The sequence below is a fragment of the Poecile atricapillus genome, chromosome W, assembly GCF_030490865.1.
Source record: "Poecile atricapillus isolate bPoeAtr1 chromosome W, bPoeAtr1.hap1, whole genome shotgun sequence".
Taxonomy (NCBI): domain Eukaryota; kingdom Metazoa; phylum Chordata; class Aves; order Passeriformes; family Paridae; genus Poecile; species Poecile atricapillus.
Window position 1 is genome coordinate 13,943,036 of NC_081288.1, and position 15,872 is coordinate 13,958,907.

At 37.0% G+C, this 15,872-nt stretch overlaps 1 protein-coding gene across 2 annotated transcripts in view; it reads right to left on the reverse strand.

The window, feature by feature from the left end:
- The window catches only part of NAMPT (nicotinamide phosphoribosyltransferase), a 30,914-nt gene that overhangs the window by 10,608 nt on the left and 4,434 nt on the right, over positions 1-15,872 (reverse strand). For both annotated transcript variants that reach the window (XM_058862437.1, XM_058862438.1), the window contains exons 2-7: positions 8,224-8,380; positions 6,840-6,943; positions 3,918-4,046; positions 3,298-3,456; positions 2,815-2,951; positions 742-967 (exon numbers count right to left, since the gene is read on the reverse strand). In XM_058862437.1, coding sequence (XP_058718420.1) covers positions 742-967; positions 2,815-2,951; positions 3,298-3,456; positions 3,918-4,046; positions 6,840-6,943; positions 8,224-8,380 — 912 coding nt within the window. The remainder of the gene's footprint in view (positions 1-741; positions 968-2,814; positions 2,952-3,297; positions 3,457-3,917; positions 4,047-6,839; positions 6,944-8,223; positions 8,381-15,872) is intronic.

Consider the following 15,872-nt stretch of genomic DNA (forward strand, 5'->3'; position numbering starts at 1 on the left):
TGATAAAGGTCATTCAGAGTTCCTATCTGTGATATGCCACTTATCCCAAAGGGGGAAAAAAATGCTGTTAAAGCTGTATAGATCTAATTTGATAGAGTACCAATGTAACTAACATTGCCCCACCTTCTTACTTTGACAGTGCTGATTGTTACTCAAATTCAAAGGGATCAACAGCTTTTATTATGAAACTGTAACAATCACTGAGCTTTCTAAAGAGCAATGAGACAAGAAGCATTTTTCAAAGTGGAGTCAGTGCCACTGACTTAAATGCACATCTTATAAAAGAGAGTAGAGGGCTATGCACGTATTTGTAGCACAAAATAGTGAATTACATCAATATGGGATGCCAAGATACCTAAACTTAGTAGTAAGAATTGTTATTGGCCTGACATTTACTAGCACTCAAGCTGTTTCCCACTGCATTTGCTAAGTGACAAAAGTTTCTTTATGAAAGCATTCCAACGTCATTACATCAGCAAAACTGGTAACTTGTAAAAGCTTCAAGAACCGTATGCAAGAATGGGACTGATGAAAAATATGAAATTATTTGGACTGCGAAAGGGTTTCCATATCTATACTGAGGTGAAGTAAACATTTACATTTTTCACAGGTCCAAGTTAGCCAGTATCAAATATATAAATGTGTACCAAGTTAGAGCATTATATTTTTGCTAGCCAGTCATTACAAAACCAACAATTGCCCTCCCAATCTTGTATACAAATGGCTTCAAGAAAGGATTACCTTTAGAACAGTGTCAAGAGGATTCCCAGAATCTGGTCTAATTATAAGTGGTGCCTCTGGACTTCGGGCTTCAATTATATGCCTTAGGTCATCACCCCATATTTTTTCACAAGCATTGTAAATGTCATAGCTGTCACTAACCACAGATACAGGCACTGAAGAAAACTGTGTTACTATGTGTTCAAAAGCATCTTTTTCATGATCTTTCCCCCAGGCGGTTATGGTACTGCAACGGCAATTGAAAAATTCATATTAGAATTGCATTTACATCTCATTCTGTATTTCCTACCAGCAACAGTTCAAGACAACAAAAAGCAGTATGATTACACAACAGCAAAAACTATGTGCTTATCAGCTCTGTGTTGCATGGATTATAAATACACTATATACTAAATAGACTTAATTCAGACAGTTAGGGAACTACAGATGCAAGAACAGAACATCTGCTCTGACAATTTCATGCTACAAAATGGAAAGCTGAGAACGAAGCACCTCACCATGTTAGAAAAAATCTAAAGAAGAAAACAGAATTTATTTTCTTTTTTAATAGTGATATAAAACAAATATATACTCATACAAACATTCTTCCAGAGGAATCTCAGAACATTACCCTTGGTGCAAGGCCACAGGCGAGCACATAAACCAGAGTTGCTGGGAGCAGTAATAAGTTACTGAATGCAGTTGATCTGCAGTGGCTGCTCAGACCAGCTGACATAAGTGACTTTAGTAACTTGTGTCAAAGACCTAAAAATGCTCTCATGCAAAGCATAAGAGTCAGTGGACATGGAATTTTTACCTTTAAAATTCCAGCATTATCTGCTGTGTAGACAAGTCCCAGATCGTGGTAGCAGGGAGACAGACTTTATTTCAAAGAGGTTGGTACAATCTCAGAAGAGCCCTGCTGACACACCAGGGGCAAGAACCATGCTCACAACACCACCTTGTATTGGAGGTTGTGGAACAGTACAACAATTCTGTAAAAATTTGGTCTCTGGTATGAGACCCTTTTTGTGCATTAACTTGGAAAGGGTGACTGCAGTCTGTATTTGGTGGTGCAGACTTTAGTCAGAGCAGTTTAAGCTCCCTGCTCTAATGCCACCACTTTAATGTGCTGTGCAAAAGACACCTGATCTTGACTCTACGTGTTTTCTTTTGCTTTCATTTAAAAAAAAATATAGTAGTTTTGGTCATCAGAAGTTTCAGACAAAAACTGTCACAGCTATTGGTCAAGCAGGAGTTCTAGAACAGCACTACAGCAATGGTACAGAAAGTTCTATGAAGCAGTGCTCCTTTAAAGATGACCCCTACTCTACAAGGGCTACTCATGTAAGCCTTTCCATTGCCAAGTCTTGCAATCCTAAGTGAATACTAACTAACTATTTAGAATCTAAATATTTAAAATCTAACTATATAAATACTAAATATTTAACTGGGTTTTGTGCTCAATATGAAACAACCAACCTTTTATATTCTCATTTCATTGTGTAGACATGCAACTGAGATTCAAGGATTTGCATTCACTCCCAACCTTGTACAGAACAAGGATTTGAAAAACAGTAAGAGCTCTCTCTCTCAAATGTCTGAGACCAGTTTCCTGACTCTTAAAAACTCATTCACCTTTCTTAGTGATATAGCAAGAATTTACAATTATTAGTTATACTGATGGGAAGCTTGAGAGTAACTGCCTCTTCTGGAGGGACAACATGAACTGTGAGAGTCCAGAACTGCAACTTACAGAGTTTGCCAATTTATGATTTTATATTAAAAAAAAAAATAAATTGAAGTTCATAATGTGAATCCTCACTATCTATAGACTATAAGCCTTCAAGCTTATCCTAAAAAGACACTGATAAGGTTATAGTTAAAAACATTTAAAACACATTTATAGTTAAGAACAATCATGCTACTTATGTGCCCCTAGAACATATAGAGGCATCAGTACAGAATTGGAGCTTCAACAGCTGGATCAGTCATGGCCAATACTGTAGGGTAGATTTTTGGATACAAAGATGGGTAAGAAAAGAATTACATTTCGCTAAACTGCTTTTAGAAAGGCTTAGACTAGTATCTTACCTGTGTTCAGCAGCTGGAACAGAATATCCTGGAACTGGATCTTTTGTACCATAGTACTTTTTAATTAATGCAATTCCTGCTACAGTGTCTGTTCCTTTGAAGTTCACCAAATGAGCTGAAGCTCCTATTCCTGCAGTCTGAAGAAGATGCAACTTTCAGTTTCCATATACAAACACAGAAACCTATGTCCAGTTACCACCTAGCAATAGTTTGTAACAGCAAGACTGACTCAATTCCCACTTTACCAATATTCTCTTTATTCACTTACACTGGGAAGACAGAGAAAACTTCTCCCAGTATAGTGCTCACAGTTCAGACATTGTACCCACCTCCATCCTGGACCTCCCCCTCCACAATTAGTCCAAACACAGCACTCTGTGCATTCACAATTTCAGAGCAGAACAGGCCCACAGAAGGCAACACAGCCCTGCTACAACTCCTCATAGTTAGGAGCAATCAGACTTGTTAGACATGCAGTTTTACCTCTTGTGAAGAAACTCCTCTGTAGCCAAAATCGTGTAGTTTATATTCCAGTCCTTCCAAGCTGCCAGAAGTCTCCAGCAAATATTTGGCCAAAATCTTTTTCTGCTCTCTAGAGTTTGTAGCCACTGTGATTGGGTACCATGACTGCACAAGAATAGTCTGCAAGAGAATCCATCACAATATTAGGTGCGTATTTGTTTAGAGCTTGACAATGCCCACTTGGCATTTAATCAGGCACAAAAAGGTCTATTTATTTTCATTCCCTGTTCAGAAAGTACTGATGCCTCCAACAGTTTGCTTTAGGGCTTAACTAATTAGCTTTTATAAGGTAGGCAAGGTATTGACCTTCTCAGGAGGTATCACCAGCAAACTAGTGATACACACAGTTCTCCCCATCCTTCTTTTTAATGGATAAAAGTACTGCTGTGAATTTCCTGTGCAATTATTATGATCTCTTGCCAGGTAGAGGAAAAAGGTTTGTGTAAGACAATTCCAGAAAAGAATTAAAGCAGAAAATGAAAGTTGCCAGAGATTTCCCTTAAAACTATAAAGGATCCAACCTTTAATTTAAGTGCATTAATACTTACTTTAAAAAAACATGTTAAATTTCCAAAACTTACCTCAATCCAATTTGTGAGCCAGTAGCATTCTGGATCTGTGTTTTCTACTGTGAAAAGAACATTTCCTCTGGGAATCACAGAGCCCTCAGGAACAGCCTTTATTTCTATGGGAAGATGGCCATCGTATTTCTGTGTAAGAAACACTAATATTGTTAGACAACAGGAAAGATTAGGACCTACAGCCCTTTTATTTAACTGCAATGGATAAAAGACTATGAGTAAATAAAAGCTTTTCTCTTCTTAATTTCTTTCAACTCTAAAAATAAACTCACCAGTCCAAATAAATGAAAAAATCCGTATTTATCAAAATAGGACAAAAATCCCATAACTTAAAAACCAGTCTCTTTATCAAAACAAATGATGGTTATTAGTTGCATTCACTGGGCAAATTGAGCCAGGAAAGCTTAAGCATTCTATAAAAATACATAAGTTCTACCCACAGAAGAAGAAATATTTACTACTCATTTTCTTCAATGCTTTCACATGCAGTAAGCTAAAAAAAGTTTAGCTACTATCCAGACCTTTAAAAAATCCACTAGTTTTGCTTAGTAAAGATGTGTACTTTGTTCAGTTATTACAGCAGGATTCATTTAATAACTATTTTAGAGAATATTTTCATCTCAATTACTCTCTAAACATGAAGTCTCATATTGGAATGTCACTCTCTTGTCAGTCCTTTATCCCCAAAGGACTAAAGATTGTGTGAAATATGCCTTTTGAAAAAGAGTAACCTGCAAAAAGCAACTCTACAAGAGTAATTATAACTGTCTGAAGGAGCTCTGCAAGCTGTACTGGCAATACTGAAAATGTTTTGGATGGTAATATATTTTGACAGAAAGTTTCCTATGAGATATCCTGTTAAAGGCAACAAAAATAACATCAATTCAGAAAAATTACAGATTCATAAGTAGCATCAAAACATATTCTCCAGTACACAACAGACATCAGAAATATCATCTACCTTACAGTTTAAAAGTTTATTCAATAATGTAATGACCTGAAGCAAATTGTGTTTATACAGCACACAGGGTCTCCAGATTTGGAGATATATAGATTAACTAAAAACAACAAAGCCCTCAAAAAAGCTCAAAATAATTTATTAATGATTCAATAAAGGCAAAAGTATAGTTAAGTGAAAACACACAAACAGATTTCAAAATTGCTGTAGGTGTTGATTTTGTCCATGGAAAAAAGTAGTAAGATCATGCCATGGCTCTGTATTATATCCCTTCACAAAAACTTTGTTTAAACTTGACTTCTACAGTTCAGGGCCTACATCTCTATCATTCATCATCTATTCCTGCCAGCTTCCAGCCTTTACACTAGCCCATTGCTCTCCAGGAAATCCATTCCTTTCTTTCAACCCTTCACCCTATCAGTATTTATCCATTCATTTACTCTCAGTACAAACTGATACATTACATTTCAAATTCATCCTGGCACTTCACTCACACAGCCACTGCACCCTCCACTTCACCTACCACACCTGAGACATGTGAACATACACTGGAATTCAGTGAGCAGAAGCAGGGACTCTGTGCACAAAGGGCACACAAAGACTCAAAGAGGACATACAATTCCAGTTTGAGAGCCACCAGCATATGAGATCAAAATGATGAGTATATCAGATGAAAATCATGTTTGGGTTTTGTGTATTTATATATGTGTGTGTGTATGTATGTATATATATATATACACATACACACACACAATTAGGATAAGAAAACCTGACAAAGGAATGAATGTACCCAGAGGGTATGCAGGAATGCTTATCTTGACTAGACCAAAAGTTGAATGGACTTAATCAAACCACATTACAACTCAGTGAGGACAGACATACAACATCAAAAATTAATAATTCTGTTTATCCAAAGAGGGATCAAGCTTACTTCAACACAGATGAAAGCAGCTCACAATGTATAATGTAGTTTAAACACAAATATGGATTGAATTCACATTTGCAGTTACTTGAACTGGATGCAAGTCCTCCGCAAACCTCTCCATAACTCTCTCTTAGAAAACTGTGGGCTTGTTTACCTTGATGCCATTTGCAACATTTAGCTGAAATTCACTCTTCTCTTGCACACCTATGGTCCACCCCAGTGGCAGGATGGCATCCAGATATACTAATAAACAGATGCCACCATAAAAGTACATACAATTAGGGTATCCAGGGAAATATAAATGTAAAGGACTAAAAAAAGGGCTTTCAAACGCCAAAAATACTCACCAGAACCCACAATGAAACTTAGCATTTAATTAATATGCAGAGATTAGTACAGCTCTGATGAATGTCATTAGTCTGAATCTGCTGCTTTTACAGAGAAGAGATGTTTGCAATTACTTGAAGTCTAATACTTCTTTAAACAAAAGGGGGAAAAGGATAATTGTGAAAAGATTTAACTTGAAAGGTTTTGTATGTCAGAAGTGCTCAAGCCTTGTATTTTATAATAAAGCTCAACATTCATATCTCTGAAAAATTTACAAAAAAACTGAACAAAATGTGTATTTTCTGGAACTATTTATACACCCAAGAAGTTATAATGCTTTCTGCATTAGAGTAAAAATTTTAATGATTAAAGAAATATAAATGATGCAGGCAACCAACCACTGAGTGCTGTATCACACATGGAGACCTGCCAACAAGCCTCCACTCACAGGAGCTGGCTGAAGGCAGCCATAAATCCTTATTACCTGCAAAGCCGCATTTTGCATCTGAAAGGATGAAAATTACTTTTCTAAGGAATTACAATTATATGATTATTCTTTGACAGCTGCTACTCCCTGTACACTAAACATGAAAAGCTAAATTTATCCAGTCTTTACTATCAAGATTAAAAGGAGAAGATGTCATATTTTTTCTACAGTTGATTCAGAAATCCTTCACAATGATCTCCCAACTATTTTCACTTTTTTTTTTACCTCTAGAATATAGTTCCATCCTTTTTCATTGAAGACATCATCTTGAAAATGCTCCCTATATACTTCTTTGGCTTCCTTGATTTTCTCTTTGGTCACCACTTTACCTGGAGTTTCAGAAAGAGATTAAAGCTTAGAAACTTGCAATATTCATCAACTGATAAAATAAGTAACAAAAAGGTTCAGGCACAACAAAGTTAACTTTGCCTTCAACAAAGATATGAAGAAAATGTCAAATGCAGAATGTTTAAACCAAACTTTACTTTCATTTATTATATAGATTAGAACGCTCAAGAACCCATGAGGGTAAAATACACTTGTGGTTTGCAGGTGACTCAGGAAAAATTTGAGATCATTACTTTTATGATGGTCAAAAACCAGTCAAGAGGTTTAACAGCAGTGTTTTTCCTAAAGGAATGTGCTGATTGTGCAAGTTGGCACATGCAGCAAGGACATATCTAGCACAAGGGTTAAGCTATGCCATTCTAGGGAGAATCCCCATGGAGAGACTTTGCAACCAGCCTCTGACTGACCACTTTGTGATAGGAACCAGCAGACAAACCATGTTATTTGAATAAGCACAGTAACTGCTGTTGGGCCAGTCATCTCCCTTAGAGAACAACCCTCAGCTTGCTAAAGACAAAAGAACCAAAATTATAAAGTGTTTTGATTATAATGGAATTTCAGTCTGCGGTGGAATTGGCAGAGATGTTTATTAGATCAAGACAAAGACATGTAAGACGTATGACTAAAGTTTTCCTTTAAAGCCTGACAGAAGACAACATGCACTCAGGTCAGAACAGGTGATATCTGTACATAAGGCAAAAAAGATCTTGAACAGCACCAAGGAATTGTCAGATATTCTCTTAAAATTATTAGTATAAAAGCCACTTTCACATGTAGCTACCATACTCAATAATCTAAGCCGAGAGCCGTCCAAAATTTAAGAAAAATTAACATTTAATTTAAGGAAATTCAAAACTATTATTGGTTTACACAGAAAACAAACCAACAAATACAGAACTGAAGTTAATGTTCAAAATGCATAATGTGTTTTCCATCAAATCTTCTGCTTGTGACTCTATATGCACAGTTTTGGTCTCTTTCCAATTTGTTTCAATCCTGCCACTGAAGCTGGGACATGAACACATTTTCATTTTTAACACACCATTGGCATAAATAAATATAGTAGAGAGGTGTCTGGATTAAGAAGCCAATACCAATTCATAAGGGTGGACAACTTTCTTCACAATCACATAAATAAGATATTATGCATGTCACTACTTGTGGTATATCAGAATAACCTGGAATTTTTTCAACTATAAGACTACAAGCTTGAGAAATAGGTATTTAATTAGAGAAAAGGTCTGGAATTTGAGACAGTTACCTTTTAAATATTTATTCAGAATGTACTGCAAGCCATAAAAAACTGTTTCTTCGTATTTCACTTTCTTTAATTTGGAATTTTCAGTCTTCTTTTCACGACATTCAAAGTAGGAATATACTTTGCTTGTGTTAGGTGGATATTGCTTGTAGTGTGTAACCTACATCAAGAAAAATTTCAGTAAGAACTCAAAACATCACTACAAAGCACAAGAGGAATCATATTTGTACATTAAAGCTTAAAAGTAACTCCCAGCTCTTCTGAACTGTGATTATTTATCCATTCACATTCTACACAAGTATTTAGGGAATTTCCAAGTTTTTAACATCCCTCAATTTTAAGTTCAAAAGACTGTCTTCCCTCTGTTATTCTTTGTTTATTTTTCAAGTCTTCTTCCCCAAGATTAATCTCCCCCTTCCCTGATGATTTCGCTTTGATTAACTGGGAAAGGCACTGGTGAGGATTTCAAGAGCAGCACTGAACACCAATGTGCCAGGACAATTTTTGTTCTACCACACTTTGGCCAAGCCTAATAGCTACAGGAAGCACAAGATTCCATGTCACAACCAAATGCCTACTTGTATTTGATTGAAGTTTTGAAGGCCACCATCCCACAGCTCAGATAAAAGCCACCCAGACTGAAGAAGGCATTGGCAATGGCCTTTACTCAAGTGTCCCATTCCCCGTGAGCAGAATGGGTCTCTCAAGCCCCGGTTACAGCAAAACCAGCTCACAAACCTCTTACTGCCAGTAATGCTGCTAAAATCTACCTGAGATTTGTACCTCCCTACAAAGTTTGCTAGACAGACTTTTTTTCCAAATTTGAAGAAGTTCACATTCAACGCAAAGGAAGCATGAGAAGTTGCTGCCTGTATTACATGAAAACTGGTCACAAAACACAAAATGTTATACTGATTTCAACTATTACAGCTTTTCAGAGTTCCTGATAGTAAAACCTACCCAGAAATTTACTTTGAGCAGTAACAGCATTTGAAACAAGTACACTCTAAACACTTAAAACCTTAAACCTACAAAATTTCATCTCCTAATGTGTAAAAAGCAAACTCCATGCAAAATCCTTAATTCCATATTAAACAAAAAGAATACACAATGACAGAAACTCCGTACTATCAATGTTTAAATTACAGAATATACAAATCAAGGTAAGGCATCTTCAAAGTTGCAGGTATCAAGAGTTTTCTTAAATTATGATGAGAAGTCTCTGAACAAGTCTATACATTCCATATGGAAAAACTGTTCCTACAGCTGAGAAAGCAACATCATACATCAGAAAAAAACTCAAATGGTGTGAAACTCATGTCTGAATTTTTTTCAAACTCCCATACAGGTTAGAGCATGAATTCATTATACATTTCTTGCCATTACTTACTCCAAATAACCCTTAACATTTCTGTTTCTAATACCACAAAGAATTGGAAAAGGGATAGTTTTGCCACTTCTCCATTCTTGTCCTGATTTTTTAAATATATTCCTGAGATTCTCAAAGAAAAATATTTGAAGGTTGCCCTCCCTGTATTCCTAAAACTCTACATTAAAGGATTTTAAAATGACAGTTTTCCTTCTCCTCTCAAATGTCACTTAAATTTAGTATTTCACTCTGTTTGGACAATGAACTACTCAATTGAATTTTTTGGTTCTCCTGTACCAGAACAAGGCTGTAATGGTTGTGTTTCCAATGCTGCAAGGAAACATTCAAGAAAGGTCAATTTAAAGATCATCCTATTGTCTTTGCTTGTATGATGTTTACAAGGCCCATCAAATCAAACCCAAGCTTGTCATTGCACATTTTCAGCCCTGACTTCAAACAAAGCATGGCATCACAGGCATTTAATGGAGCACAAACCCATTCTGTTACAATTCCACAGCCACTCAAAAGCAGGATGTTTAAGAGTAGCAATGTTAGACCCAAAGACAAAAGCTGGCTTTTAGATTTACTTCTAGCTATTAATAAATGTCTTGCTTCACAAATTATAACATGTCCTTTCCTAGCTCTATGCAGAATTCCAAGTACATCCCACTGCCAGCTCACAGAAAACTCTCTGCATATCATCACATTTAAATGAAAAAAAAACCCTGTAAAAAAGAAAACACACACACACCATCCTCTCTTTTTTACTATGGAGCAGACAAAAATAGGCCCCATTTGACATGTCTTTTTAACTAGTGGTATATGAACACACACATATACAAACCCTTTACAAGAAATTGTAATAAATACACTCAAAGAAAAAGATCCTGTAACAAATCCTTAGAATGCTCATACACTGTAAAGACACAGAGAGTGGGAACTCCTTCCTTCCCACTGGTGCCACCAAGGTAAATTCCAGCAACTTCATGAAAAATTTTGCTTCGTTTTACAACTGGGACGGAACTTTTCAGTTTGTGAATTCAGAGCAAAGGCTCAACACAGAGCCCAGCAGCTGCAAGTGTACACAGATGTCCCAGGACCAATTCTCCAAATGAGTATCTCAATTCCTTGTGGCGAGCTTGAGAGCAAACCAAAGCAATGCTGCTGTTCCCATCACAACAGTTCAAACCAAACAATGAAAACTGTATCTGCACAAAATAGGATACTCCGGTTTCTTTTTAAAAGTTCAATTATACAACTTACCAACTATGGGTAAGTTACTATATTATAATGAAAATTTATGAAAATGTCTTCAGCTCACATCTTGAAAATATACTCGACTTTGGCAGTTCAAAGGCATCTCCTCCCGCTATATGTTTCTCTCCGTCAAAATGGCTACAGGCCCAAATTCGCTCAGGGCGCACAGTGCACCCACTGAGTTGGTGTCACCATTTCTTACTGCATTTAAGTACATTTCTTTAGGAATTTCCTATTCTAGCTCTGCTTTGAAGCATGATCACAAAGCACAGTGCTCTGGCTACAAACCAAAACTTAAGAGCTGAAATCAGGCTGAAATGCTAACAGATTTATCATTTATACAGCATACCTGGGGACACAGCTCCTCCTGACTTACCTTGCTGACAGTTTCAACCTAAAACAACCTCACTCAAGTTTCTCAAACATTGCATCACAGGTTTAGCTATCTTTTCTGACATAAGATTAGATCTTAACCTGAAAATACATACTAACTAGTGTCCAGAAAATAGCTACTTCTAGGATTTCAAACCTACATGAAAATTTTGTGTTTGACAGAAATTTCATTTTATTGATTTAATTGCTTTAAGTACTTGAAGGAGATAAGGAACTAACTTTGCAAGTCACATACATAGTATTCAATTATATTCTTCACACATTAAAATCTATTTAAACAGTGAAAATACACATCCCTGGCAATTAAAATATTTACATCTGTGCAAACCTTACATCTGTAATTTTAAAGATACTTCTTTTGACATTCCACAAAGCTGTTAGTTTTATCTACAAAGCTGAGACATCCTTCTAAATATTACTCAATATTTAAAAGCACAATCACAATCTTAAAAGTACCACACTTACAAACCACTGGCTATTTGAAAGGGCTTATAAAAAAGATGTGGACACACTTTTTAGCAGGGCCTGTAGCTAAACAGTTGTAACAAGACAAGCAGTGATGGTTTTAAACAAAAGGAGAGTAGATTCAGACTAGATATATTAATTTTCTTTTATGATGAAGGTAGTGAAACACTGGAGCAGGTTGCCCAGAGAGGTGATAAATGACCCATCCCTGGAAACACCCAAGATCAATGGTGCTCTGACCAAACTGATCTAGTTGAAGATGCCCTTGCTCACTGCAGAGGGGCTGGACTAGATGGCCTTTGAAGGTCCCTTTCAACCCAAACTACTCTTTTGATTCTGTGTTGTACAGGTGTGTGAGAAGTGAAACACAAGACCCACAGCCCCTGCTGAGTTATCTGGCCATCCGTTTTGCTCCCAAGCCCTCAGACAGGGCACCATACTTATCAGGAACATCTGCCCACAAAATGTCACAGCAGCTGATTGTATTAGCTGTCATTTCTGGGCTCCTACGACATGGGGAAATAATACCCATCTGCCATACTGGTGGTCAGGAGGTTTGGCATGTAGTGAAATGCTTGGTGGTAGAAAACAGTGTGAAAAAAGATCAAGGTCTAGGAGTGGGAACAGGTCACAGACGACACAAAGAATGCCATTCAAAACAAAACAAAGCAACAAGAAAAAAACCGACACAATGCTATAAGGCACTTGGATGATGAAAACTATGCTTCAAATAATGCCTCTTGTTGATCTTTCCTTCTTGCCAGTTGAAGACTTGCATCCTTCTGTATCCCGAAGGAGAGTAGAAAGAACAACCAGAGGAAATGTACAATATTTGAAATTAAATTTTATGTGACCTAGACATTGACACATTATTGATAACTCTGTGCTTTCAGTTAGGGGATGACAGAAGCAGGACTTGTACAGACGAACTCTTGATGAGTAGGAGTGACTATAAAGTCAATCGGAAACTCCTTCTCTTCAGGAAGAAAAAAACCCCTAACCAACACACAGAAATGGAAACAAAAGCCTCTCCTGGGATTAAGAGACCCTTACAAGAAAGCAACTCTCCCAAGTATCTTCAAAGGCCTTTTGATGTTTAGTTCAAAGGCTCAGGTTTAGGTTTAGTCTATAACACATATGACAAACAGCCTTGGAACTACTACCTACAAGATTATGTACTATGACTGAAATAGAGCATTTTTATTACAGTTGTGATAGCTCCTTATTAAATTGAATGTAAATAAAGGCATATTCTGAACTAAGACTATTTCCACAAGGACTACATCCATTTAAGTAAATCAAGTATTTTGAGGAAAAAAGAATGAAGCACAAATTGCATTAAGATCATCTATCAAAAAAACCACCCCAAACATTAAGAGTTAAATTTTAAGAAAAAGGAATTAACAGGTATTCATCATAAAATAGGGATGACTGAGGTAAAAACTGCATTTTTCTAAGCTAGATGAGATTTTTGACATAAAAATATAAATATTCTTATCATCTACAAGCTTTGTTGTACAAGATATTGCAATGTATTTACTTTAAAGTTATTTAAGCCTATATAATTCAACCATTTGAAAACATGGGAAAAACAGATGGGACATGAGAAATCAGGTGTGGCCAAAATCTTCATTGGTGGTAATTCCTGATACTCACTTAGGTCAGATGCCAACATGAACCATCAGAACTTCCACTGTCTACTGTGAAGAAAGCAAACCCCCAAACATTTACCCAGCAGGATCTTGCTTGTACTGTAACTCTCATGTGATCAAGAGGATGCCAGTTCAAGTAAGACAGTATTTGAAATTTCTGGAGCTATTTTGAAAAATCCCTAGTACAAAATGGGTACAGAACAACCTGGTCACCGATCCCATGGTGCCACACAGCCACAACCACGAAGAGTCAGAGGGACAGGTGGCAGGGAAGCCAGAAGTAGCATGGCCTGGGCCCCTGTAGGTCTGCACCATGAGTGCCTGAAGCACAGGCTTGGTCACTCTACTCCAAGCCTTGATCTGCAAGATATATTCGGGGGATCCTCACCCCCCAGTACACCTTACTGAGTTAGACAATTTTAGTGAACTGGTACTGCTGGTATTTACGCTGGGGAGACTTCTGCAAAGCACCCCAAGACCGCCATGAATTGTAGTATTACATATTATTTGCGAACATTGTGGAAAGAGGTCATGGTATGAAATACTGCTTTACCTAAACCTTTAGGAGATTTAGCCAAGGGAATAGCTAAAAGCAAAGTTTGCCAACAACCTACATGGAAAGTAACGTTATTAGCAACACTAAGGAGATGAACCAGGACTTAGGAGCAAAGGGACTGCTCTATCAGATACACCTCACTGAGATAACTAACAGCAGTTAAAAGGCATTGTGACCCTCTTCAGGAAAAAACCCAACACAACTGTGACTAACAGTTATATTAAACAGGGATGCTTTGGTAGCATTAAAAGCAATCATGGAAGGAATGCACACCATAACAGTGGAAATGAAAACCAAACCAAAGGCCAGTATGGTTAAATGATAAGTTTATTTAAACAAGAGAGGAAATGTCAGAAGAATCTATGTTTAATAACTCAAGAGAAAGGGCATCCAACAACAGCAGGTAAAGAGCAAGACATTTTTAAGTGAGTTTAAAAAAAAAAAAAATCTATCACTATTAAATATATATTATATATATAATCACTATATATATTATATATAATCACTATTTTGATTATACGAGCTTCAGATTAACATAGGAAAAAAAAGCCTTAGGGAGACTCTAGACCCCTTATTAAAATGCATAAGATTGAGACAATGTTTAAGAATCAAAGTGAGAATATTGGGAGATATCTGCTTTTATGAGATGAGAGAGATAAGCTAATGAAGGTTATGACTGAATGATGACCTTGTACCACTTATAATGTCTCTGTATTTGAGTTTTATTCTCATATTCTTTCTATATGCATTGAAAAATAAGAGGATCAGAGGCAAGAGAAAAAAAGAAGTTAAGAGATCAGTCAGTACTATGAAAAATAAGAAAATCATATGCAAGCAACTGAATTCCTATGGAAGCTGCACATTATCAGTTGAGATGCTATATATTACCGGGTTCACATTCATTTAAAACACAAGATCAAGTGTAAGCACTAGAACTGAATGTAGTCTAAATCTCTCAGAGAAAATACAATGCTTAAAAACAGCTACATTTTGCAATAGATTACTTTACCACTAAAGATTTTCATGGGTTTTGTTGTGGTTTAACCCCAAGTGGCAACCAAGCCCTGACTGCCACTCACTCACTCCTCCCAGTGGGATATGGGAGAGAATCAGAAAGGTAAAAGGGGAAAACCAATGGGCTGGGATAAAGACATTTAAGAGGGAAAGCAAAACTTCTCTGCACATAAGCAAAGCATAACAGGGAATTCATTCATCACTTCCCATGGGCAGGCAGGTGTTCAGGCATTCCCAGAAAAGCAGGGCTCCAGCCCATAGAGCAGTTACTGGGGAAGACAAATGCCACTATTCCAAATGTTCCCTCCTTTCCTCCTTCTTCCCCCAGCTTTATACACTAAGCATGATGTCATGTGGTATGGAATATCCCTTGGGTCACCTGTCCTGGTGTCCTCTCCCACCTCCTTGTGCACCCCCAGTCTCCTTGCTGGTGGGATGCTGTGTGTGGCAGAAAAAGGCCTTGACCTTGTGCAAGTACTGCTCAGCAAAATCAAAAATATCCCTGAATTACCAGCATTGTTTTCAGCACAAATCCAAAACATAGCCTCATACCAGCTACTAGGAAGAAAATTTAACTCTACCTTAGTCAAAACCAGGAGTTTTGCATCTAAGATTATCATAAAAGTGATGACAAAATGCCTTATGTTTACTGTTTACACATTTGTGACTAGTCAGCTGTACTACTGCACATGCTGCTGTAAGTTTCCTGCTCCTTAATGAAAAAGGAAAAACATTTACCTTTCCAACAATGAAAGCTGCAATGATTCTAGAAGTGGTTGCTTCTCATAAATTTCAACTTTGTCTGAATACTGTACAGTTGCAGTGCTCCTTTCAAGTGATGATGTCTTGGGGTTTGTAACAGGACCATGTGACTGCAAATCAAAACTTGGAAGATAATGAACGTAGAGAGCATGAGGATTGCGTCTTACAAGGAGTGTCAAGCCAA